This window comes from Pipistrellus kuhlii, unplaced genomic scaffold (genome assembly GCF_014108245.1).
Source record: "Pipistrellus kuhlii isolate mPipKuh1 unplaced genomic scaffold, mPipKuh1.p scaffold_m20_p_24, whole genome shotgun sequence".
NCBI lineage: Eukaryota > Metazoa > Chordata > Mammalia > Chiroptera > Vespertilionidae > Pipistrellus > Pipistrellus kuhlii.
Window position 1 is genome coordinate 2,088,391 of NW_023425523.1, and position 25,859 is coordinate 2,114,249.

Sequence of the window (25,859 nt, forward strand, 5' to 3'; positions counted from 1 at the left end):
GGCACGCCCTTCCTGGCGTCCCCTCAGCATTTCAGAAACCACCAGCCGTCTGCCATGAGCGGGACGAGGCACCCTGGCCGGTGGGGCTCAGTGGCGAGTGTCGTCCGTGCAGAGAGGCCTGGCGTCCGCCTGCCCGTCGGCCTGCTGGCCGTCTGCTGGCCGTCTGCTGGCCATCCGCCGGGAGAGGGCCAGGGAGCCGCGGCATGCCCTGCAGAGGGCTGGGCGGGCACCCAGTGGGCGCCCATCGGCAGGCGTGGGGCTCCGGCTTCTGCACAGACGCGCAGACCGTGTGTGGTCAGTCTGGGCTCCCGCGTCTCCGCACTGGCCGCCCTGCTCGGCGCGGTGCTGGCAGCATCTGGTGAACGTCACCCAGAGCGGAGTGACATGGGAGTGACGGGTCAGCCAGCGCTGTTTATCTCAGGGAACGGCAGGCACAGCGACGGGAACAATGTGGGAGCCGTCCACGCCGGAGCTGGAGCTCCTAACCGTGATGGACTCCTGCTGTGCACGCTCAGTGTGCGTGTGCGAGAGAGAGAGAGAGAGAGAGAGAGAGAGAGAGAGGAGAGAGGGAGAGGGAGGGAGGGAGGGAGGGAGGGAGAGAGAGAGAGAGAAAGAGAGAGAGAGGGGGGGAGAGAGGGAGAGAGGGAGAGAGAGAGGGGGGGGGGGGCACGGGCATTGGGCCAAGGAAAGTGGGTTCCAAGTTTTTAAAATGATCTGTGTTAAAGGTTCTAGAACTTGCTGTTCCTAAAATAGCAACAAGTAGGACCTGAGCCCTTAGAGGCTGATTAGGATAACGCTCGACAGTCTGTGTGTCCGTTAGAATCACAGGCACACGCGCGGTCTGAAACGGAGCTGGTGCGACAGGCACCGTTTGCAGGAAGGCTCCTTGATTTTCGGTGTTCACTCACACCGTCCGGAAGCCCTCGGCGGAGCAGGAACACGGGTCGGGTCTGAGGAGAATTCTCGGCAATGGTGGCATCAGGAATTGATCTTAAAGTCTCACGCCGGTTACTGTGGGACGCGGGACGGTTTTTGTTTTGTTCCCTGTGTGGAAGGGGTTAGAGGCGAAATAGCGATCCTGGTTTCGGGGTGAAGTGGGTGTTTGGGGTGAGAGCAGGGCCGGAGGGCCGGGGTCGGGGGGGTGCTACCCCGAGATGAGGTGCAGCCAGATGACTCTTCGGGGGGATGTCCTAAATCATCCCTTCCTTTTCCAGCTACATGTGCTTTAAAAAAAATTCAAAAAAAAAAGTTTCATTGATTTTTTTACAGAGAGGAAGGAAGAGGGATAGAGAGCTGGAAACATCGATGGGAGAGAAACATGGACCAGCGAGCCAAGCCAGTTAGGGCAGAATTTCTTTTCCTTTTATATATTTTTATTGATTTCAGAGAGGAAGGGTGAGAGAGAGAGAAACATTAATGATTAGAAACATTGATCAGCTGCCTCCTGCACGCCCCCTGCTAGGGATGTGCCTGCAACCAACGTACATGACCGAAACCAAACCTGGGACCCTTCAGTCCGCAGGCCGGCGCTCTCTCCACTGAGCCACAGCGGCCAGGGCCCAGCTACCTGTTCTTGGTGTGCCCCCTCCGCACCCTTTCCGAACACCTGCCGATGGAGCGTCCGCAGCACCCAGCGCGGGCAGTTCTCCCCGCGTGGCCGTCTGCTCCGTCTCCCGGCCGTGGGCGCCGTGTGCTGCCCGGGCCTCGGACGCCCAGCGAGAGGGTCCATTCACCCGATGCTGGAGCCCAGGAGCGTCCCCTGTCCCCGCGGCCGCCCGGGGCCGATGGCCGAGGACAGGCGCCACGACCCCTGTGGTTTTGGGTGGACACGGGGAAGGCGGGTGGCGCTGGGAGGGCGCATCCGGGCGGGAAGGGTGACGAGGTCTCGGGGTGACGAGGTCACAGGGATGCAGCGGGCAGGCCTCAGCAGGAATGCGGAGGGAGGCCAGCTCCGGACAGAAGCAGCCCGCAGCGAGCTAACTACGCGTTCGCAATTCAAAGCCGAGACAAGGCAGCTGGCCCCACCAAGCACAGGGGGATTCAGAAAGCAGACGTCAGCCCGGCCGGGTGGCTCAGGGGCTGAGCGTGGGCCTAGGAACCAGGAGGTCACGGTTCGATGCCCAGAGGGGGGCGTGCAGGCGGCAGTTGATTCACGATTCTCCCTCATCATGGATGTTTCTCTCTCCCTGCCTCTCCCTGCCTCTCTGAAATAAGTTGAAATATATTTAAAAAAAAAAAACAACAACAGGAGGTTCACAGTTCTGCGGTGGCATCTGTCCTGAGCATCTGAGGACCTTAGCAGTCCACCCCGTGGCGACCGGGACCCGGGGCAGAAGCCGGCCGTTTGTGTTCTGTGCAGGGTTTCACTGCCGTGGCTTCAGGAAGTTCTATTTTCTTTACCCTGAGACTTCGCCATCGCTCCGCCCTGCTTCGTAAATGTGTGTCTGCCGTCTCTTTACTGACACGACGTCCCACTTCTGAGATGACGGGGTGCTCTCCTCTCCTCTCCTCTCCACAGAAAGCAAGCGTCGCTATGGGTCCAAGGAGACATCTTTCGATCCAAGTTGAAAAGCAGACCGTCCAGCGAGGAGAGTATTAATAAAATCCTTTCGAGCTTGGATGACCTGTCCATCCATGGAAACGTATCCAAAACCCAGAACCTGGAGCGGTTCGGAGAGGTGAGTCTCCTCCTGCACGTGTGGCTTCTTCCTCCTCCGAGCGGCCGGGGGACCAGGGTCTCAGGCGCGGAGTCCTCCTCTCCCAAAGCAAGACCGGGTGCCACGCGCAGAGCCTTGCTAGTAAAAGCGCACAGATTTGGGGCACGCACTGCCCTGTCACATGCCATTGACTGTGCCCTGTGCTGTACTGCACACTCTCCATGCACACGCGCAGGGCTGAGTTCACAGGACGGTGCACGCTCACCTGTGTGAAATGCCCTGCACGCAGGGGTGACCTGCCGCCCAGGGAGCCGTCTGCCAGCGCCAGCGCCTCACCGTGACCTTTATGCCCTTCCCCCAGAATAACCCGGAAGAGGATGAGGACGTGGAGATGAAGAACAGCATCACCCAGGGAGACAAACTACGTGCCTTAAAGAGCCAGCGCCAGCCGCGCTCCTCGCCGCCCTGCGCCTTCCGGTGAGACCGGACCCTGGAGCCCTCGTGTGCTCCACAGGCGGACAGGACCCTCCCCCCTCCCCCCCTTTTCTTTAAATCGATTTTTATTGATGTCAGAGGGGCAGGGAGAGAGAGAGAGAGAGACATCAACGATGAGAGAATCATGGACTGGCTGCACCCTGGCCAGTGTGTTCAGGGGTTACTGGGCACTGAAGGGCCTTGGGTTCGGTTCCCAGTCGTGGGCATGCACCTGGGTCGCAGGATCCACCCCGGCCAGGCACCTGCGGGAGGCAACCCATCGATGGTGTTGCTCTCACTTTGATGTTTCCCTCCCTCCCTCTCTCCTTCCCTCCCTCTCCATTTAAATTCAGTTGAAAAATATCTATGGGTGAGGATTAACAAAGCAAATGAAACCAGGGCAAACAAAAACGTTTTTTTTAAATTTTTTTTTTATTCCTCCAAGTGGGATTCAGAATGAAACAGAGAGACCGCAGTCCCTTCCTGCCAGCTCGGGGCGGTCTGTCCGGTGAAGGGACTGGTGCCCGGTCCCCAGGCCTCCCCGTGGCCCGTTTGATGCCTCGGCCCCGGCTGGGCGGGGCCCTGAGCACCTGTCTCTGCTCTTTGTAGGTTGGAGGACCTGAAGGGGCCCCCGCGGGCAGTGGTGTCCCAGCCTGTCAGGTACGGCGGCCGGAGCCCCGGGCCCCGAGCTCCCCCTCCATCTCCCGCCTCTGACCGCGCCCCGGGCCTGGCCCGGGGGTATCTGTAACGTCACTCGGGGCCACACAGCCGTATCCGCTTAAGAACCTGCTGTGGGGTCGGCCGGACGTTTAACTGGGCCCAGTGCTGGGCCGGGCCGGGCCACGGGGTTTCTGGGCCTCACACGGCCCGCGGGCCGGACGTTCCCCACCCCCGCCAGTGGGCGAGGATGAGCTGCTCACGGCGCTTCACTGCCTCCGCCCCTCCTTCCTGGGCGGCCACGGGGCCGGAGGCTGGGACAGGCACCGGTGCCCCAGACGGGGTCTGACCGGCCATGGGCTGCCCCGGCCCTTTGGCCCGGCGCCGGACCTTCTGCGAAGAGATAGCCGTTCCGCTCTCCCCCTCCCGGTTTTTGCTCGTGTTTTCTCGCTGTTTTTCCTCCTCCGCCCTCCACGCGGAGAGGACACGTTCCTGTTTTTCTGGGGAAAAGTCCCCTGAGTGCTCTCGGGTCCTGCCAGGCCATTGGGCTGTGGACTAACGGGTTTGCCGCCACAGTCTTGGGGGTCAGAGGCCGAGACGGGGCTGGCAGGTGGGAGAAGGCACAGCCGAGGCCTCGCCAGGCCGGGGCCTGGGAGGAGAGGACGGGTGAGCCGTGCCAGGACCCGTGGGCCACATGGCGGGGAGGGGAGGGGACCCAGGACGGCGGGAGGAGAAGAGCAGGGCGTGGGGTCCCGGCTGGAGCCCAGCACAGCCCCTCGCAGGGGGGGCTGAGCGCGAGGCCCCAGAGCGCCCGGCGCGCCCACGCCCGGATCTGAGCCTCTCGCGCTGACCGCCCGTGGCCGAGCTGATGTCCGCGGACGCTCCGCCTCCTCCCTCCCCAGACTGGCCGCCTCCGCACAAGGCTCCGCGTCCACGCTGAAGATCTGCAAAGTGGCCTCCCCCCCGTCCGCCACCGCCAAGCGCATCGCCAGGGGCTCCCTGGCCTCGGGCGCCAGTCTGAGAAGGTGACTCCCCTCTGGGTGCTGGGTGCTGGGTGCTGGGTGCTGGGTGCTGGGTGCTGGGTGCTGGCCGCAGCAGGCGTTCGGCTGCCCCTGGCCGGGGGAGAGGGGTTGGGAGAGGAGAAACCCCGCAGGCTCTGCCCTCCGGCTGGCCCTGTCCTGCGCTGTGGGGACGGGCGCGGACAGAGGGCATGGCGTGCGCGCCCGCCCGCAGCCGCCTGGTCCGGAGGCGGCGCTGAGTGTGTCTGAGGACACGCCGGCGGTCACGTCTCCGCCGTGGATCAAACTCGTATGAGTTCCTGCTCACGCTTCTCACTCTGCTTAGAGTTCACTTACTTCCTCCTCAGCAGCCATAGCACCCCGATGTCACACTCTATAGCACCCCGATCTCACGGCCGATAGCACCTCATCTGGAGTCCAATAGCACCCTGATCTCAGGACCCATAGCACCCTGATCTGGAATCCTATGACACCCCAACCTCAGAACCAGTAGCACCCTCATCTCACGTCCAATAGCACCCCAAAGTCAGGACCCATAGCACCCTGACCTCACATCCAGCAGCACCCGATCTCAGTACAACACGCCGCCATCTGCCCTCGGGCCCCGCACGGGCCCCGGCTGCGCTGTGTTTTCGGGACGGCCCGGTAGCAGGTCTGCTCCTGTCCCCCCAGCTTCTCGGTGAACTCGCGGCTGGCCAGCTCGCTGGGGAACCTGAGCGTGTCCTCTGAGGACCCCGACGGCCGGCGGGCCTCGCCCTGCAGGTTGGGCTACGCTGCCAGCCCCTTCGCCAACCTCAACGGCAGCTCCACGGCGCCCCCCCGGGCCCACCCCGAGCTCAACAACAACCAGCACGGCCGCAGCCCCCCCGGCAGCCCGCGGGGCCCCCCCAGCGCCAAGACGGGGGAGCCGGGCCCCGGCCCCGCGGCGCCCGGCTCCCGGGCCTCCTGCACCGGCCTGTCCTCCTCCTCGGCCCGCTTCCTGAGCCGGTCCATCCCCGTAAGTACGCAGACGCCGCCGCTCGGCCCCCAGGCCCCCGAGTGCAGCTGCGGAGCCCCACCGCCCTCGCCGCCCTCGGCCTCCTCGGCCTCCTCGCCCCGGCTGCCCCCCAAGAAGTTCAACAGCACCAAGGAGGCCTTCTGAGCCCTCTGTGCCGGGACGGGGCGCCTCCCGTCCACCGCCGGCTCCCCTAGTAAACACCAGCTTCCACCGGCTCCTCCGCCCTCTTTGTCCTCCTCCCCGGCCGACCTCGGTCAGCGCCCGGCTGGGCTTTCTGACCGCCGGCCTGCCCCGAGCCAGAAGGTTCCCAGGCAGACGGGGGCAGACGGGCGGGCAGACGGGTGGGCAGATGGGCGGGCAGACGGGGGCAGACGGGGGCAGACGGGCAGGCAGATGGGCGGGCAGACGGGCAGGCAGACGGGTATGCAGACGGGGCAGACGGGCGGGCAGACGGGCAGGCAGACGGGCAGGCAGACGGGTATGCAGACGGGCGGGCAGATGGGCGGGCAGACGGGTGGACACAGGTTGCAGACGGGTGTGCAGACGGGTATGCAGACGGGCAGGCAGATGGGCGGGCAGACGGGTATGCAGATGGGCGGGCAGACGGGTGTGCAGATGGGCGGGCAGACAGGTGGACAGGTTGCAGACAGGTGTGCAGACGGGCGGGCAGACTGGCGGGCAGACGTGCTGACCTCCGGCGTTAAGGGTGCGTCGTGGGCAGTATCTGCTCCGCACGGAGCCTGAGGTGCTGGCGCGGGGCCCCCCCCGCCGGGCACTGCCCAGCGTGAACCCGGGCCCGGGAGGTGAGCATAGGGAGGCTCATGGGCCCCGGGGTGCAGGAGAAGCAGGATGGTCAGGGTCGGGCAGACAGAGCTGGGTTCCCCCCAGGCTGGGTGGCAGCTCCCCAACACCTTACGCAGGCTCTGTAATCGGGACCAGCCCCTTTCACGACGGGGGGTCTCGGGGTAAAATCTTTAAACAAAAAGAATCTTCATTGATTTCAGAGAGGAAGGAGAGAGAGAAACACCCATCGGCTGCCTCCTGCACGCCCCCGACTGGAGACCGAGCCTGCCCCTTGGGCATGTGCCCTGATCGGGCATCGAACTGGTGACCTCGGGGGCATAGGAGGACGCTCAACCACTGAGCCAGGGGGCTGGGCATTTTGATTGTCTCCACGAGATTGAGGGCAGGTGTCCGGGTGTGAGCTCTGATTTGGGGAGCGGGGACAGGAAAGGAGGAGAGCAAGCTCACACAGGTCAAGGCACATGAGCCAATGTCAGCGGCCACACCGACTCCCCGGCCCCCCTCGCACCCGCGCTCTTCCCGTGTTATCCGTGTTGTCCGGGAGGGCTGGCTCCGCAGGCGAGGAGGGCGGGGCTGGTGCCGCGTGCCCTCAGCCCAGCGGCAGCCCCGTGGGCGACAGTGGTGGGACCCACGCCCTCAGGTGGCAGATCGGAAACCATTTTTGTAACATGGAGATACAGTGTGAATGTGTGTGCATGTGTGTAACGTGCATGTGTGTACGCAGTGTGCACATGTGTATGTGCATGTGCGTGTGTTGATTGAAGTCCACCCGTTCTGCTGCAGCATATCCCCCGACCATTCCCAGGGGCGGGTTTGACCCTCCCGCTAGATTCCCGGGGAGGTCAGGGCCCAGGCACCCCGCTTTCTGTGACCGAACCCCACTCTGCTGTGAGTGCATGCGTGTCGGCAAAGCCTAAATCCCCGCGGTGGCTGGTGGGAGCGGTCACGTGTTTGCGTGTGCACAGCTGGGTTCGAGGTCAGATCCTGCGCCCGGAGGGCCGGCCGCCTGTGCTTGCACCAGCTGGTGGAGGCAGGCCCTGCCCTGTGTGGAGCAGGCGTTAGGTGTAGAGCGGGGTCCGGGAGCACCTGCCAGGGTCACGGCTGAGGGGGGCAGCGGGTACCTGGCCTCCTGCTTGGCCAGAGGCAGCGCCGGCTCGGGTCCCCGTTGCAGGGGAATGCTCAGGCCCGTGGGTGCCTGGCCTCCCGCTTACATCACCTCATCGTGGCTTCAGTCGCTGTTTTCTTATTTTCCTCCTCCTGCTCCTCCCCTTCTGGCCCGAAGAGGGTAATTTTCCAATAATCACATTGGAAGTCAGAGCTCGCTCCCCCCTCTCCCCTCAGTGCTGTTGTTTTCTTGTAAAGGAAACGCGTGCCCCGGGCCTCGGTCGCTGCCCTGCCCTCCTCCGCCTCTGCCTTCCCCATCCTGGGGGGCTGCCCCCTGCAGCAGTCTGTGCCCGAGGAAACCCTGTTTTATGAGGCAAAGCAGGGGCTGTGCGTTCCCTGTGGGCCCACTGCGGCTCTTTTCTTTCCTTTTAAAAAAGGTACATTCCTATTGATCTCAGAGCGGAGGGGAGAGGAGGGAAACATCGATGATGAGAGAGGACCACGGACCGGCTGCCTCCTGCACGCTTCATGCTGGGGGTCGAGCCTTGAGCAGGCATCGAACCGCGACCTCCTGGTTCACAGGTCGACGCTCAGCCCCTGAGCCCCCCGGCCGGGAGGCAGCTGTCCTGAGGGTGTGGGTTTCTGGTCTAAAGCACCGGCCCTGCTCCTGAAGCCCCCGGGGCTGTGAAGTTCCTACGTCCTCAGGGAGGATGGGAGTCCGGGGCCACCCCGCACCCCGCACCGGGAGAAAGCCCCCGAAAGCCCTGGGGCTCGGGCGTCCAGCAGGTTAGAAGCTGCAATCAGCCTCGTTTCTGAGAGCTGTGATTCCTCCCTCGCTCTCCGCAGCAGCTCAGCCCCAGAAGGACGGCGGACCCCGGCCTGTCTCCCCGCTTCCCACAGGAAGGGCCGGGGCCGGGAGGGGGGCGGGCCCCAGGCCGGCAGCCGCTCTGTTCCTCTGGCCCCTCGGCTGGTCCCGGGGGGCGGGCGAGGTGGCGCTCAGTGACCCACTTGCAGGGGGAAGCGGCCCCTCTGACGTCGGGGTGTTTGCCGCGCGGGGAGCTGGGGCGGGGACGGGCGTGGGCGCGGGAAGCGTTCCATCAAGGTGGCGGCACCCGAACGCTCTGTGCCGAATGTTCCAGCTCCTCTCGCTGAGGCTCCCCACCTGTCCTCACCTGACCCCAGGCCCAGCCGGGCCAGGTGTCTCCCGCAGCCCGGGGTCTTCCCCGTCCACGGTCTGTGCCATAGACAGACCTCCGTAAGGCCCGTCCCCTGAGGGAGAGCCACACCGAGGGCGGCAGGGAGCTGCGCTCTCCTCCTCAGGGACTGGCAGGGGGCGGGAGCGAGCGTGGGAAAAGCAGGGGGGCGGTGAGCGGGTTCGGACCCGTGGGAGACTGACAGCAGGCCTGGGGTCCTGGGCGGCGGGATGTTGGACTATGAAGATCGGCCTCATTCGTTTGCTGGCAAAGACGGGGATCTCTCAGCTTCCTCCCCGCCCTGCCTCTGAGAGCCGCGTGGGCTCTGGATAAAAGGCCTGCCCGTATTTATAGCTCCGATCACCAGCGGTTTTCCCACCGCGATTAGGTAACGGGCTGATTAAAAAAGAAACGCCCGAACAGCTAACTCTAAAGCACTACCTACACCTGCCAGCACGGGCTCGGAGCTGGTTCCGGGGAGAACAGGGTTTCATCTCCTCACCTAACACTTGTTTGTTGTCAAACCTAACGGCTCTCAGGGAATTCGACTTCTTCTGTTTTGACATCATTTATTTGGGGGTAACTTTTGGCTCATTTTCCAGGTTAATTACGGCTGCGCTACTAATTTTATGGTTTGCACTTCTTATCTTCACGATAAGCTTATCTGGTCTGAACCCAGTATAACCCGCTGGAACTTACCGGTCCCAAGAAACCGAATGTTCTATTTGGGTAGTAATTAAAATCTCTTGTTATAGAAATAAGTGCTTGATTATATAAATATTTCTTGTAAAGTAATATTTATGCCTCAGTTTCCCACCCTTCACTTGCATTGCTCCCCCCCTTTTTTTTAGTACTTGAGATGCATGAGGAATTACTTCTTATGGCAAAGATAAAAACAACGGGCCACGCATAATGAAAGCGTGAGTCAGAATGCTGAGTCCTGGGCGTTTTATAAAGAAGACGTGTTTTAGAACAGTCCCGAAAGCGAGCTGGGAATCAGTCCCCTGGGCATCAGGCGTGTGAGACAGTGCCGGATGCCCTCCTGGTCTGAAGCCTCGGCATGACCCACATCCTGTGGGGAGACGTGCCAAGCCCTTGTCCTTCTTTCTATGGGCGCTTTTTTTAATTTTTTAAATTTATTTACATTTATTTATTTTTAAAATATATTTTTATTGATTTCAGAGAGGGAGAGAAAGGGAGAGAAAGATAGAAACATTAATGATGAGAGAATCATTGATTGGCTGCCTCCTGCACGTCCCCACAACGGGGATCAAGCCTGCAGCCCAAGCATGTGCCCTTGGCTGGAATCGAACCTGGGACCCTTCAGTCTGCAGGCCGACGCTCTATCCACTGAGCCACACCAGCTAGAGCTTTAGGGGCGCTCTTAACCTTTCACCTCGTCTTTGAAACTTGCCGCCTCGAGACCCCCAGCCCCTAACCCCCACAAACTGTCCCTGCTCCCCCTCACACACACCCCTCCCCACGCCTGATCTCCCACTGTGCCCGGCGCTGGCTCACCCTCAGTTTGTTTTCATGAAACGCGGACACCGCGGTCTCTCACTCTCCGTCTGCGTGGAGCGCGGTGGTGGCCCCCGAGGGCTCACGGTGTGGTGGAGACTCCTCGGTAGGCGGCGCGGGGAGGACTGAAAGGTGCACAGAGAGAGTCTGGATCTTTCAGTAAATTATTTGCAAAGTGGACGGATGCCCTGTTCCCGTCAACAGAACGGACCGGCCCCAGCACGGACACGACCGAGCCACAGCGCGCTGCGGACGGGCTGGGCAAAGGTTCTCGGGGAGGAGGGAGGGCACGCGAGCAAATCCCGTAATCCCAGTTCCGAGGCATGGAGGTGGGAGGATCTGTCCCGGGTGTGGACGGAGGAGGACTGGGCAGGGGTTTGGGGAATGTTTGCACTGGTTTGGGCTGCTGTTTCTCACTGCCGCTGGCTGCCCAGAGTCCTGTCCGGCAGCTGGGTCCCCCCGTCTTTTCCTGGGTCACTTTAGAACCAGAGCAGCTGGGTCCCCCCGTCTTTTCCGGGGTCACTTTAGGACCAGAGCAGCTGGGTCCCCCCGTCTTTTCCTGGGTCACTTTAGGACCAGAGCAGCTGGGTCCCCCCGTCTTTTCCTGGGTCACTTTAGGACCAGAGCCTTCTGGTTCCGCTTCGCCACGTGCTCCTCTTGTACGTCAGTATCGGACGTGATCAGGAGGAACGTGCAGTGTTTACTTTTTTAGAAACTTCCCACTGTTTCGTGGGGGCCGCCTGGCTCTTCCGCACAAATGCTCTGGGGAGGGAAGGTCAGAGTTCAGAGCTGTGCTTTGTGTCCCCCTAAAAGGAAAGGATTTGTAAGGTGTTTGCGTTACAGTCCCCCATCCTCGAGGAGCTTAGTTAAGGGACTGCCCGTTCTGCTGCATCAGAAACATGAACGTTCATTCGCTATGTGTTGCGTTGCATTCAGAATTATACATATTTGTAAAGTCTATTCTAATCACCCCCAATTTAGTGACAGGTGTCGTTTAATATTGCTGAGGAAAGTCCAATATTATTGCACAAGAGCATGGAAGCGAGTTGAGCCCTACCTACCGATTTTCAAATAATATTTAATTTGTCATCACTACTATCAATAATTAGTGAGTTTAAAAAATATATTTTTATTGATTTCATAGAGGAAGGGAGAGGGAGATGGAAACATGAACGATGAGAGAGAATCAAGAATCAGCTGCGTCCTGTATGACCCACAATGGGGATCGAACCTGCAACACAGGGACCTTTCAGTTCACAGGCCGACTCTCTATCCACTGAGCCACACCGGCCAGGGCAGTTAGTGGGCTTTTTAATCCTTCTCTAAGTACGCTTATTGGTTTTCTTTGAGAAAGATAAGCTGCCTCCCATTCGCAGCCAGCCAGGGATCCAGCCCGCCATTGAGGCGTGTGCCCTGGCCGGGAATCGAACCTGCGGCCTTTTGGTGTTCAGACAACCGAGCCCCCAGCTGGGGTCATTGGCAAACCTTTCAACATCAAACCTTTCTTGCCGCCACTTTGGGAATGGCACACCCCTCCTTAGCCGATGCTTCGCGCCTCTCATCTGCCCCCTCCTGCATCTCCCGGCCTTCTGGGGAGCAGGCCGCAGCACCGCGGGGAAGGCAGGCAGGCAGGAAGGAAGGAGGAAGGAAGGAAGAAAGGAAGGAAGAAAGGAAGGAAGGAGGGAGGAAGAAGGAAGGAAGGAGGCAGGAAGGATAGAAGAAAGGCAGGCAGGCAGGCAGGCGGGAGCTGTGTGGGGAGCAGGCGTCTCTGACGGCATTGCCTCCTGTGTCTCTCCCGCGCAGTCCCTCCAGTCTGAGTATGTCCATTACTGAGGCCCGCCGTCAGGACCGCTCGCTGCTCTTAGCGCCACCTCTGCACCGGGACCAGGGCCAGCACCGGCTGCGGCACCGGATACCTCCGCGTCCCCCCGTTAGACGGCCTTCAGGGACCGGCCGGCCCCGCGGCCCAGGCAGACTGCGACGCCGCTCAGGATGCTTTAACGCGGGCCGGCCACCCGAAGGGCTTTTAACGCCCCGCGGGATCCTTTTCTTACTGCGTGTATCTGTACAGCGTCATGATGTATGTATTATGAACGTCAAAAAGCCTATTTTGATAAATTTATAAATATATACAATGATGGAAAAGTTAGACTATATTTTGACTTAGGTTTTCTTGCTCTTTGCTACCAAAAACACACGTTTGTATTTTGAATCTGTGCCGTGTGGTGTGCGGTGTGCTGGCCGCAGCCCTCGGGGCAGGAGCCTGGGGAGGGTGTTCGGAGAGGGACGTGTCCCTGCCCGGAGGCCCTTCCATCGGGGAAGGGGGTCCGCGGCCCGGGCTGCCCAGGTCTCTCTCCCGAGAGCACTGCTCCTCGGCCCGGCACCGACCTCGCTTCCCCTCCGTTTTGGTTGCTGAGCGGCTCAGCGTCGCCTCCTCGGGCTTTCGGACCCTGAGCCTCACGGCCGGCCGGCTCGCTGGGTGTTGCTCGGAGCGGGCTCCTCCAGGGATGGGCTCCGGGATCCTCCAGGAAAGGGCTCCGGGCTCCCGGGCCCCCGGCTCCAGGGCCAGCAGGGCGGCCCGCTGTGGGCGAGGCAGGCTGGCCTGGGCTCGCCCGTGTTCACGCCAGGAAGAGGACAGGGAAGGGATGCTGCTAGGCGGTCCTCGCCTGTCAGAGAGGAGCCCTGGGCGAGCAGGGGCCTGTGAGGACCCCCGGGCCCCGCCTCGGAGGGCGCGCCTCTGCAGGCCTCGCCCGCCGGGTGATTTCTGTGTGTGTATTAGGAGGGGCCTCTAGACCCTTCTACCCACGCTTCAGTGGAGCCTCCCGATCGTTTTACGTCTTAAACGTTACCTGGTGTTTGAGTGAACGTTTGACTCAGGTGGGTTAGTTAACCTCCAAGAACGACAGTACCAAATCATTGCACTAAGTTGATTTAAAATAAAGAGAAGGGTATGTTTTTAGGGATCACAAATTGTATACTTTTTCTAAAGCCGAAATAGTGAACTATTTTATTATGAGTTATTGTAAAAAAAAAAAAAAAAAAAAAAAAAAAAGAGAGAGAGATTGGTGAAATGTACAGGTGGCAGTATTTTTTTACAAAGGGATCAGTGGCCACCATCCAGGTGACCCTGGAGGAGGGCAGGGAGCCACACAGACTCGCTGGTTCTGTGAACACTAACTCGTGTGCAGCTACGAAAATGATTGTAACAGTGACTGCTGTAACTCTCCCAGGCGTGTGCGCGCGCACTCGTCCTAGGTATCCACATGTGTACGTCTTAAACATTATTTATACACATGTGCATACGTAGGCGAACCGAGAAGAGGATGTATATAATAAAGTATATAGCAAAGTAAATTCTACTGCAATAATGAAAAATCGTTTGACATGTATTTTGTTATGAATAGTTTTACTTTCCCAAAGATGCTCTGTTCTATTTTGAAGTGTAGGCGGATACACTGCTACTAAATAATAAAAGTTTTATGCCATTCACACGTCCGCTGGCTTCTGTGATCTGGGCTTGCATTACGAATGGCCCAAAGTGTCTCTGTGGGCTTGTGTGGATCCCGTCTGGCCGGCGCCTCCCATCGAGCTTCTCCGGCTCCCGGCGTCCGGGAAGCCCTGACGGTGAGCCCAGAGGGACCTCCGAACGGCCCGGCCACCGGGGAACGCGGCGTCTGGGCGTGTGTCTCTCTCTGTGACGCCCGTTCTGCTCATAAAGCGCAGAGCGGCGCTCTGTGGGTCATTCGTGACTGTGGGCGCCGCCGGGAGAAGCCGGCTTCGGGGAGAAGCCTCAGCGATTCTATGTCTCCAGCTGGACTGGACCCTCTGGGCTGCGGCCTCGCCGAGGCTCTTCCCTCCTCGTTTGCCCCTTGAAAGTGTCCGAGCAGCGGGAGAGGCTGTGGGGGCGGGAGGGCAGCCTCGCTGCTTGCGTCCAGCGCAGGGGACAGCCGGGCCCGAGGCGGCCATGGGCCTCGTCTTACACCGGTTTCCTGTGACGTCACAGACCTGACAAACACGGCGATAAGGTCAGACAGTCCTTTCCGACAGATTTAGTTCCTCCTTCCCACCTTCACCCCCCGCCCCCTCAAAAAAAAACAAGCCAAGGAGCTGGTAGCAACACACTTCCCGCCGGCGGGTCATGGAGCTCACGTGGTCCCGGGGTGGGAACTCGGGGAGGGGGTGCCCGGGTCAGCCAGGGGGTCCCAGCAGCAGCAGGCAGAGGAGTGACGGAAGGTAAGAGCCACGGACTGACCCAGAGCCTTGTGGGTATTTATCACATCGTGTGTGGGTCGTACAGACGTGTCAGCTTAACTCAGCCTGCTCTGCTGGGTCAGACATTTAATTAATTAATATTATTTTTTAAATACATATTTTATTGATTTTTTTTTTTTTACAGAGGAAGGGAGAGGGATAGAGAGTTAGAAACATCAATGAGAGAGAAACATCGCCCAGCTGCCTCTTGCACACCCCCTTCTGGGGATGTGCCTGCAACCAAGGTACATGCCCTTGACCGGAATCGAACCTGGGACCTCTCAGTCCGCAGGCCGACGCTCTATCCACTGAGCCACACCGGTCAGGGCTGGGTCAGACACTGGATTCACTCATCCCAGACAGGGCCAGGCCCAAGGATTCCGCCGGCCTCGTGTGGCCTGCGGGCTAACCCACTGACACGTTAGAAGTTTCCTTTCCGATCAGGTGCTGGTCCATGAGCGGACAGCACCCGCCATTGGGCTCTCTCCCTCGGAGCCTCGGAGGCAGAGGTCCTGGCACTGCGGGAGCCTCCTGGGCTTCGGCAGAGCAGGAACCGGGTGGTGCTGACTCTGGAGACAAATGGGAGTTTCCGACTCCGGCAAGGTGACCGCACAGCGGGAGCTCCGTGTCCCATGTGTCCGCATAGGCTGCACGGCCGCGGCCCCAGCCCGCGCGGAGTGGAAATAACGGTATTAGGTTATTTTGAGCCGAATTGAAATGGTAATATATTCCCACCCAGCTCCTTCTCTATGGATTGCATTATGACAATCATCATGAGGAGGAGAAAAAGAGCTTTTGTAGAGAATTCTAACTGTGGTGAGTGCAAGTAGAAACTTAACATTGCAGGTCGACTTTTCATGCAAACACTGCAATCTGGAGCTGGTTGGAAGTGGACAGACATGAGCTTGCTGACCTTTAACCCGCAGGCCCCCCACCCCCCCAGTAGAGGCAAGCTACATCACGGCTTGCTCTCTCCCCTCTGGCCTGCAGCAAGCTGACCAACGTGCTTTATTTTTATTTTTTAATAGATTTTATTGATTTTTTTTACAGAGAGGAAGGGAGAAGGAGAGAGAGCTAGAAACATCGATGAGAGAGAAACATCAATCAGCTGCCGAGACGTGCCTGTAAATTAACCAGTTCCTGCTGATCCTCAGCGGGAGTGTAGCATCTTAAAGAATTTATTTTAAAAAATATATATTTTATTGATTTTACCCAGAGAGAAATTGAGAGGAACAGAGAGTTAAAAACATCGATGAGAGAGAAACATCGACCAGCTGCCTCTTGCACACCCCCTACTGGGGATGTGCCCGCAACCAAGGTACATGCCCTTGACCGGAATCGAACCCGGGACCTTTCAGTCTGCAGGCCGACGCTCTATCCACTGAGCCAAACCGGTCTCGGCTGAATTTAATTCTTGAAATGACACGTGTTACGATGCGGTGTTGAAAAGGCACGTTGACCGAAGGCAGACGCGTTCAGGTTTGACGTTTCCACTCAGACACCAAACAATGACCATCCAGCCCCTGAACACGCCTCTCCCGGGGACCAGAGAAAGTGGGGCGGGGGGGAGGGTGGTCTGAGGGGGACCCCAGGGAGCGGGCGTGTGCTGAGGTCCGAAGGCAGCGGGAGGCGGGGAGCGGGTCCCGGCATCCTGGTCCTGATTGGAAACCGGCGTGTCCTGGCCGGGGATGAGAGAACCATCTCAGATCCGGAGCCCGGCTGACCTCGGAGGCGGGTCCCACAGGGAAAGGACAATAGTTTCCTGGCCACCATCATGGCCTCGAGGAGGGCGGACTGGGCTGTGGCTCCGGGCACTTGTTCCCTCATCATCCTAATTTAGTCTCAAAAAGGACACGGTTTCTTTGATTGTTTTCCTATCACCTCTGCTGACCTGTAATTAAGGGTGTTAGTGATTACGGCCAGGCTTCTATAAGTGTGCGATCTTTTTCCCCATCAGCGATATGTACACACACTGCACACTTTTCAAGGGATCTGATCTCATCATTGAAACAACAGAAAATAATTCCTAAATGCTTAAAACCACGAAACGATCTCCATCAAATGCCTAAGTCTCTCAGACATATTTTTAAAGCAGATTAAAAAAACACATGACTATAATAAACCTCTTCCTGGAAGGAAAAAAGTCCCTTCTGGATAGAGACCAAGCCAAAGCCATGTTAGTCCAATTGCTTTTCCTGGAAAGGGTGGGAAGGCAGGTCAGGGAAGAGGGGCCTGGACGGCCTCACAGATGGGCACTCCGAGGGAGCCAGGCCGCTCTGCACCCTGCACACGTGCCAATGAGACAAGGGCCTCCTGGGGCCAGTTACACGGCAGACGCCTGGGGCCGGGCCATAGCTGTGGAGACGCCAGTGGAAATGTCAGGTACAGTTCAATTCACCCAGAAAAGACACATGGAGAGGGCCTGGTGGTGTGGCCCAGTGGGTAGAGCGTCAGTCTGCAGACTGGTCCGATTCCAGCCAAGGGCGCATGCTCAGGTTGTGGGCTCCCAACCCCCCATAGGGGCTGTGCAGAAGGCAGCCAATCCATGATGCTCTCTCATCATGGATGTTTCCCTTCCTATCTGAAATCAATACAAACATCTTAAAAAAAAAAAAAAAAAAAAAAAAAAAAGACAGGCTTACAACTTCCCAGGAGGAGAACGAGGCCGTGGGCTTGCTATGCTGTTTTCTTAGGAAGTGGAGTCGGTGGGGCCAGGTGGATTGTGGGTCATGGACCACCCGGTTCACAGCGTGGACACGCTCACAGCACGGGCCCTCACTGTGTGTGACTCTGGGTAAGTCACTGACGGACAGTCTGGGTTTCCGTGTTCTTCTCTGCAACCCCGTCTGCCTCCGCGGGTCCAAATACTTCCAACACGTTTGCAGGCGCTGCGGACGCTGTGGGCTGGGGTCCGAGGGGGAACCGATCCCACAGCACGAACGTGACCAGGACAGGTCGGCTGATGCCCTGCGTGGGGCCCAGGCGTCCAGCAACCCCACCCGCGTCTCCCCCACACACCACGCGGGGAACAAAACAAAACAAACCATCAGTCCCCGCGAGCACGGAGTTCCTGGGATGAGTTCAATCGCACGCGAGTGCCGGAGCCCACCCAGCGCCAGCCCGTGGGGCCGGCGTCTGAGGGGCATCGGGCAGTCACTGCGGGGCATTCTGGGTCTTTGCTCCCCCCATTCCCGTTTCTCACTTTGGACCCTGTCATTTCCGCCCCCCAACCTTCTCATGACTGAAACCCCAGCTGAACCCCGAAAGGAGCGAAAGGAGTGTGGCGATGAGAAGAGAAAAAAAAAAATGGAAATTTTGATTTAAACAGGGGTTGGGGGGGTGGTTTCTGGGGATAATTACCCAGGTCCCACCGCACCAAAGAAAGAATAAATTTCCATTAGAACAGAAGGAATTCTCCCTGGAAATGGTGGGGGGGAGGTCAGTCCTGGGACTGGGAGTCTCCCCCAGCATGCACCAGTCCGGTGGGAGGCACTGGGGCGGCAGGGAACACCCTGAGTTTTATTCTCGCGCTGAAGGGATGGGAACAAAAGCAACCGGAGTGGGGTGCAGAGCGGGGCGATGGAGAGAAGGGAGAAGACAGGCAGAGGGACTTGTTAATGACAGGACTCCGGGTGCGGTGTCTGCGTTCCCAGGGAGAGCTACTGAATAATGCATGCCGCGGGATGAACAGTCTCTGCCTCCCGGTGACAGATAGCTGAGCTCTAGCGGGAGTGGGCTCACCCTGGCCCCCTCTGCCTCCGAGCGCAGGGCGGGCACCTGGCTCCCGGGGGCTCCTGCCCGGCCGCCGGCATCCTGCCACCTCCTGCCCGCCCCCCAGCCCAGCTGCCCAGCGGCCCGCCCGCCTGCCAGCCCAGCTGCCCCGGAGGCACTCTGGCAGCTGCCGGTCCTGCCAGGACCATGTGCGTGGACGCTGCCAGGGAGAAAGGGGTGCTTGCTCCTGGCACTGGTCCCAGCTGAGTGTGTCCTGTTGGTCCGGGGACCACAGAGGCTGCCGCGGAGGAGGCACTTCTTGGCGTCTCTCCCTCTGCACCTGCCAGCTAAGGACCAGCCCGCAAGTAAGGTACCCCGGCTCCTCTCCGCCCCCCATTTCCCCCAGCGGGGTACCCCCACTTTCTCCTGGGAACTAGGGGCTCCACCTGGCAGTATTCCTGCGTGTGTGTGAGTGTGTGTGTGAGAGCATGTGTGTGAGAGAGTGTGTGAGTGTGAGTGTGTGTGTAAGCATGTGTGAGTGTGTGTGAGCATGTGTGTGAGAGAGTGTGAGTGTAAGCATGTGTGAGCGTGTGTGAGTGTGTGTGTGAGCGTGTGAGCGTGTGTGTTTTGGGGGAGAGGGGGGCTGTCCGGGCACAGCTGTGCGCAGGCTTCCCCGGTGCCCGCTGCGCGCGGGGCCCTCTCCCCGGCCGGGCGGCACTCGGGAGGCAGGCACCTGTCAGTGCCACCCCCGTGCTCCTGCCTCCCTCCCCCGCCGCTCCGGCTCCGGCTCCGGCTCCAGCCTTTGTGCGGCGGCGGAGCTGACGGGTCTCCGCTCCCGCAGGCGGCACCGGGCGGCCGGGCGGAGCGCTAGCCCAGCGGCCGGAGGTGCGAAGCGCCAGGATGGCCAACGCGTCCTCGGCGGCGCCGGCGGCGGGGGGCTCGCCGCTGCTGCTGTGCGAGGACGAGGAGGCGGGCGCCGGCCGGCGCATCCCCGTGTCGCTGCTGTACTCGGGGCTGGCGCTGGGCGGCACGCTGGCCAACGGCATGGTCATCTACCTGGTGGCGTCCTTCCGCAAGCTGCAGACCACCAGCAACGCCTTCATCGTCAACGGCTGCGCCGCCGACCTGGGCGTGTGCGCGCTCTGGATGCCGCAGGAGGCCGTGCTGGGGCTGCTGCCCGCCGCGCCGCCCGGGGGCTGGGCGGGCGCGGGCCGCTACCGGCTGCTGCGGGGCGCGCTGCTGGGCCTGGGCCTCACCGCCTCGCTGCTGTCCCACTGCCTCGTGGCGCTGAACCGCTACCTGCTCATCACGCGGGCGCCCGCCACCTACCAGGCGCTGTACCGGCGGCGCCACACGGCCGGCATGCTGGCGCTGTGCTGGGCGCTGGCGCTGGCGCTGGCGCTGCTGCTGCCGCCCTGGGCGCCGCGGCCCGGCCCCGCGGACCCCGGCCCCGGCCCCGCGGGCGCGCGCCTGCACTACCCCGCGCTGCTGGCGGCCGCGGCGCTGCTGGCGCAGACGGCGCTGCTGCTGCACTGCTACCTGGGCATCGTGCGCCGCGTGCGGGTCAGCGTGAAGCGGGTCAGCGTCCTCAACTTCCACCTGCTGCACCAGCTGCCCGGCTGCGCCGCCGCCGCGCTGCCCGCCGCGCTGCCCGCCCCGCGCGCGCCCGGCCCCGGCCCCGGCCCCGCGCCCGCGCCGCCCCTGCCGCCCCTGCCGGCCCGGCGCGCCCCGCGGCGGCTCAGCGGGCTGTCGGTGCTGCTGCTGGGCGGCGTGTTCCTGCTGGCCACGCAGCCGCTCGCCTGGGTGAGCCTGGCCCGCGGGCTGGCGCTGCCCGTGCCCGGCGCCGTGCAGGCGGCCAGCTGGCTGCTGTGCTGCGCGCTGTCGGCGCTCAACCCGCTGCTCTACACGTGGAGGAACGAGGAGTTCCGCCGCTCCGTGCGCTCCGTGCTGCCCGGCGTGGGGGACGCGGCCGCCGCCGCCGCCGCCGCCACCGCCGTGCCCGCCGTGTCGCAGGCGCAGCTGGGCGCCGCCGGGCAGCCCTGGTGACGCCCCGGCGCCCCGCGTCCCCCATGGGTGCCCGGCGCCCCGCCCCTCGGAGAGGGGGTCCCAGGACCAAAGGCTCCTGCGCGGAGCCCAGGACATTTTGGGGCGGAGATTTCCCCTTCCACCCCACTGGGGGCGAGGGGGGGGGGACCGAGCTACGCCAACCGAGGTCTCTCCCCAAATGGGTCCAGGGTCAGGCTGGGCGGCCCCTGGGTCCACCCCTGGTTGCTGTGGTGTAAGGACATCCTGAGGTCCGATGCCAGAGGCCTCCAGGACTCGCGGAGTGACCTTCCACCGGAGCCAGTCCACCGATTCCCACCGTTTTGGGGAAAGAGCTGGGGCCCCGGAATGAGCTGCATGAAGACCTCAAGCCCTTTATTCTTAAAAGGGTTTTTATGAAGAAAAACCGTCCCTGAAGGAGAGAGAATCTAGCCAGTGAGAAAAACCAACGGCAGGTGCACTGTCTTATAGTCCTTTTGGCGCTCCTAAGACTGAGACGGCCTCGCGGGCAGAGGGAGCGTTTCCATGGTGCCCGAGGCCGCTCTGCGCCCGCAGCGGACCCTGACGGAGGCGGCAGACCTGTGTCCGGAGCCAGTGTCTGGCCCCAGAGCATGCACACCTGCAGCCCTCTCGTCCTGCAGTCCGCTCGCTCCGTGAGGGTGTGATTGCCGCCTTGAACTCTGTACTATAACGGTGGCCTTGAGAGCAAGTTCCTCTGTTATTTGTTTTCTTTCTCTTTACCATTTAAAATATCTCAGTGTACAGGCTGTGACTGAGCCCCACTGACACCGCGACTGCATAGCTCCTGTCGGCCGCTGTTGCATGCTCCTCCACGCTAGAACGTATGGGCGTGCGGTCTCCCAAAGCCATGGTCGGCAAACTGCGGCTCCCGAGCCACATGCGGCTCTCTGGCCCCTGGAGTGTGGCTCTTCCACAAAACACCACGGCCTGGGTGAGTCTATGTTGAAGAAGTGGCGTTAGAAGAAGTTTAAAAAATGTGGCTCTCCAAAGAAATGTCAATAGTTGTGCTGTTGGTATTTGGCTCTGTGGACCAAGGAGTTGCCGACCAGTGGACTAAAGCAATACGGAGACAAGGACGCTGCATGTCCGCCCAGGCCAGGAGAGTGGCCGGTGGCTACCCAGAGTCCTCTCGCCTTGACCCGGCTGACGGGAGAGTCCGGTTGGGACCCTATCTTGCCAATGGAACCGCAGTCAAGATGGACCAGTCACGAGGTCTGCTTTTAGGGTCTCGACAGGCCACCCGCTAGCAGGCGGTGGGTTTCTTGGGCAGTTCCTATGTGTTACGGGACATGATCAGGACCGTGTCTGGTACATGATCAGTACGGTGTCTGTTACATGATCAGTACCGTGTCTGGTACATGATCAGTACGGTGTCTGGTACATGATCAGTACGGTGTCTGGTACATGATCAGTACGGTGTCTGGTACATGATCAGTACGGTGTCTGGTACATGATCAGTACCGTGTCTGGTACATGATCAGGACCGTGTCTGGTACATGATCAGTACGGTGTCTGGTACATGATCAGTACCGTGTCTGGTACAGCAGGTGGAACACACTCAGCCACAGGAGGGCCGTTTCCCAGGGAATCGCTGTGAAATGTACCATTTGAGGCTTTGCCGTGTTCACCCTCGCTTACTCGCTGTACGCAGGAGCACTGGGCAGGCACAGGGTGTGCCATCGCTCCAGACCCTGAGATCGGGAAGAGACTGCCCCTCAAGGCTGTCCGCAGCCCGCCTGCTCACCGCGTCCCCATGGGGCCGGGTGGCCCCGGAGAGCGGGGTCACGCTGTCGCCCTCGGGACAGTGTCAGCTGGGAGAGGGGGGACACGTGCCTGAGTGACGGGAGCTGCGGGGACCTGGGCTGTGTGTGTAGTAAAAGCAAGCGGAACAAACATGTGCGGCACCAGTAACAGGCCAGCGGTCGTTTTATTAACCCACCCCCCGCGCCCCCGTAGTGCATGACCGTTTCTGACGAAGGTGCATCTGTTCCCGTTTCCCTCAATGCGAATGATTAAAGTGGAGACTCCTGTCCTGAGTGTCCTTCTGCCTCCGTCTCCTTGCACGCCCCCCTGTCCCTGTACCAGGCGACACCGTGTCCCGGCACCGTGCGGGAAGCACGCTCTTCGCCCGCTGGATAGATTTCCCGTTTCTGAGAGGACCCCCTCAGAGGACGGCACGGCCCCCGGGCCAGCACGGGGAGGGGCGCAGGCTCCTGGCTGCGAGGGGGAGGCATTGGGGATGAGGTGGCATGGCAGCAGCTCAGAGCTAAGGGTTTTCCTTTGGAGGAGGGGAGGGGGCCGGGGTCCCTCTTCCGAATCCAGCAAAACGGTCTGTTAACGAGGCCTTCCTCCTGCTTCTCCGGTGGGCAAACGAGGTCTCCGGATGCTTCTATACGACTGCGCTCCGCACCCACCTCACCCCCTCCGAGTCACCGCCTCCTGCGGCCAGGGCGGGGAGACCCTGCAGGCTGCGCCTGTGGGTGGTTAACGCCACTGACCGCTCGCTGTCAGCCTCCCGGCGGCCTGTCTGCCCCGCCTTGGGGCCGGCTGGGTGCCCGCCTCACCGCTTCTGCGGATCGCGTTCACGGAGCCGGAGCTCGGACCCAGAGGAGACCACACATGACCCACTCGGGAGCGGCTCCTAGCGAGGTCGTGTCTCCCTCGTTCTTTTCCTGGGGGATGTGACTTAGAGCCGCCGCTGCCCCTGGCTGAGGCGGAGGATGTAACGGGCGTTTTTCCCGCCCCCCCCCCCCCTCCAAAATGAAGCAAGTGCACAGACAAGAATTGGGGTTTGCATGGAGGCACCACGTGTGGCTTTTGCTTCACACACTCCGGGGAGATTGCCAAGGCCAGGCAGGCGGCCGTGGCTCAGAGGAGGGGGAGTGTGCTCTATGGGGCACAGTCTCTTCCGGAGGACGGGGGCGGGGGAGCTGGGAGGGCCCCGGTAGCTCTGGGCCGGGACGCCCCGGGAAGCTCCGTGCACCAGCGGAGCGCGGAGGGCGGGGGGCCATGTCCTCAGTGACCCCTTTCCCTCTGCTCCCGTGCCTGGCGGCCCTGCCTCACCTGCACCCGCTCCTCCTCCTCCCGGGACCCCTCAGGCTCCCCGCTCCCCGGCTCCCCGGCTCCCCAGCCCGGGAGCTGCCTTGACGGGGAATCAGGGAGCTAAGTGACCCTCAGGGACATTGGGGAACCCTGACACTCAGGGACATTGGGGAACACTGACACTCAGGGACATTGGGGAACACTGACACTCAGGGACATTGGGGAACACTGACACTCAGGGACATTGGGGAACACTGACACTCGGGGACATTGGGGAACCCTGACACTGGGGGACATTGGGGAACACTGACACTCGGGGACATTGGGGAACACTGACACTCGGGGACACTGGGGAACACTGACACTTGGGGACACTGGGGAACACTGACACTCGGGGACATTGGGGAACACTGACACTCGGGGATATTGGGGAACACTGACCCTCGGGGACATTGGGGAACACTGACACTCAGGGACATTGGGGACCGCAGACCTCCTGCTCTCAGACACTGAGACGGCTTATGGGCGGGGAGGAGAGCGTGGGCTGCAGAGGGAGGGCTTCGTCAGCAGGAACAGGGGCCCACCCTTCAGTACTTCGAGAGGCCTCACCCGTGTGTGTGGACTCAGCGCCCGGGTCCCAGCTCCGCCACACCAGCTCTCCCGCGGGCACCGTGCCCACCGTGCACACCCAGCAGGGCACCCTGGCTCAGGGCGTCCTGCAGGGGCTGGAGTTGCCTGGGCAGGGGTTCCCAGGTTCCGGGTACCAGCACCTGCGGACGGGGCCTGGCCCCAGCGGGGCACATTTCCTCGGGCCTCCTCGCCCCGTGGCCAAGCCTTTTAAAGCGTGAGAGCCGGTGGGGACCCCGTTTCCTGAGTCTGAGGGCGATCCTGCGCTTCTCGGGAATCCTCTCCTAGCGGCTCCCGCCCGCAGGAATGCCTCAGGCAGGGGCACGCGTGTGTGCATCACGGCCTAACCCGCGTGAGGAGGCAGGAGGGGGCCGGGAGAGGTGCGAGGGCGGCAGAGCCGGTCAGATGTGGGCGGGATGGGGGGAACAGGGGTCATAGTGCTGCTTTCTTCATTTGGGAAATTTCTCATAATGAAAAGTCTTAAAGAGCAAAGCCAAAACCCAGGAAAAAAGAGAAAAAGTAAAGAGAGAAGGAGGCAGCACGCATGAGGTCTGGATGACGAGGTAAGGCGCTGGAGCAACACTTCTGTCCGACTCTGAGTGTAAGACGGAAGGGCTGGGCTGGGAGGAAATCAGATTTAAAACAAACAAACAAACAAACAAACAAAAATTTCTACTGATTTCAGAGAGGACGGGAAAGGGGGAGAGAGACCATCGTTGATGGGAGAGAATCGTGGATTGGCTGCCTCCTGCACGCCCTTACTGGGGATGGAGCCCGAAAGCTGGGCATGCCAACGGGGCCCGCCCGGGCTCAGCTGCACCGCTCTGGTCTGCAGCCGCTGTGCCGGCCCGGCCCACACCTGCCAGGCAGGGGCCGGCTGCGGGCTGCGCCTGCACGGAAGAGGTGAGGCCAGGGGACGCCTCTGCAGAGGCGAGAACCGGGGCGCAGAGAGGAGGGCGGCAAAGCAGCCCCCCAGCCGGGCCCTGGGCCAGAGGCACCTGGGAGCCTGCAGCCGCCCCTCCAAGTGGCCCGACCGCCCTCCGCTCCGGGGTGTGTGTGTGTGTGTGTCACTCCCACCGAGACAAGGGGGCGTCACCGGCACATTCGGGGTTGCACCATTTCCCGCAAGTCTTTACAGATCAGCCCAGCCCAGCCCCGAGGCCCTCTGCACCCCCGCGGGGGGGGGGGGGGCGCAGGGAAGAAGGAACGCTTTGTCTCAGAGACCCCTTCCCTCCCACGAAGCCAGCTTTTCGGAAAGGAAAGCCGGGACCCGAGGCCGCCCAGGGGAGGCTGAGCGCAGGGAGGAGGACCAGCCGGGAGGAGAGCACAGGAGGGGCGACAGGACAGCCGGCCGGTGGCGAGCGCCGGCGTGAGCACCCCAAGCGGAGGACTGGAGCACTCGGGGGGCAGGGTGCGGGGCGCGGGGCGCGGGGCGCGGGGTGCAGGGTGCGGGGTGCGGGGTGCAGGGTGCGGGGTGCGGGGTGCGGGGTGCAGGGTGCGGGGTGCGGGTGCAGGGTGCGGGGTGCGGGGTGCGGGCGCAGGAGAGCGGGAGCACCCCGAGCGGAGGACTGGAGCACTCGGGGTGCGGGATGCGGGGTGCGGGTGTGGAGAACAGCGGGACGCCCCTTATATACCCTCAGACCAGGGCCTCGGGCCCATCAGCGGCGCCCGGGCCGCATTCGCACCAGCAGGCTCAGGAGGGTGCGCCTGCGCAGCACTCTCGGTGCTACTGCTTGCGCAT

At 61.4% G+C, this 25,859-nt stretch overlaps 2 protein-coding genes across 7 annotated transcripts in view; both read left to right on the forward strand.

Moving 5' to 3' along the window:
- The window catches only part of CDC14A (cell division cycle 14A), a 66,994-nt gene that overhangs the window by 36,303 nt on the left and 4,832 nt on the right, over window positions 1-25,859 (forward strand). For 3 of the 6 annotated variants that reach the window (XM_036452686.2, XM_045586841.1, XM_036452689.2), the window contains 6 exons: window positions 2,519-2,678; window positions 3,019-3,134; window positions 3,741-3,791; window positions 4,691-4,813; window positions 5,480-5,804; window positions 12,227-13,912. In XM_036452686.2, the coding sequence (XP_036308579.1) occupies window positions 2,519-2,678; window positions 3,019-3,134; window positions 3,741-3,791; window positions 4,691-4,813; window positions 5,480-5,804; window positions 12,227-12,256 (805 nt within the window). In that variant the 3' untranslated portion in view covers window positions 12,257-13,912. Of the gene's footprint in view, window positions 1-2,518; window positions 2,679-3,018; window positions 3,135-3,740; window positions 3,792-4,690; window positions 4,814-5,479; window positions 6,027-12,226; window positions 13,913-25,859 lie in introns of those variants that run through there. The other 3 variants (XR_006742560.1, XM_036452687.2, XM_036452685.2) reach the window with 3 other exon arrangements.
- Window positions 2,038-20,614, forward strand: GPR88 (G protein-coupled receptor 88). Its single transcript, XM_036452690.2, has 2 exons — window positions 2,038-2,067; window positions 19,279-20,614. Exon 2 carries the CDS (start codon window positions 19,286-19,288, stop codon window positions 20,429-20,431), a length of 1,146 nt encoding a protein of 381 aa, XP_036308583.1. The 5' UTR covers window positions 2,038-2,067; window positions 19,279-19,285; the 3' UTR covers window positions 20,432-20,614.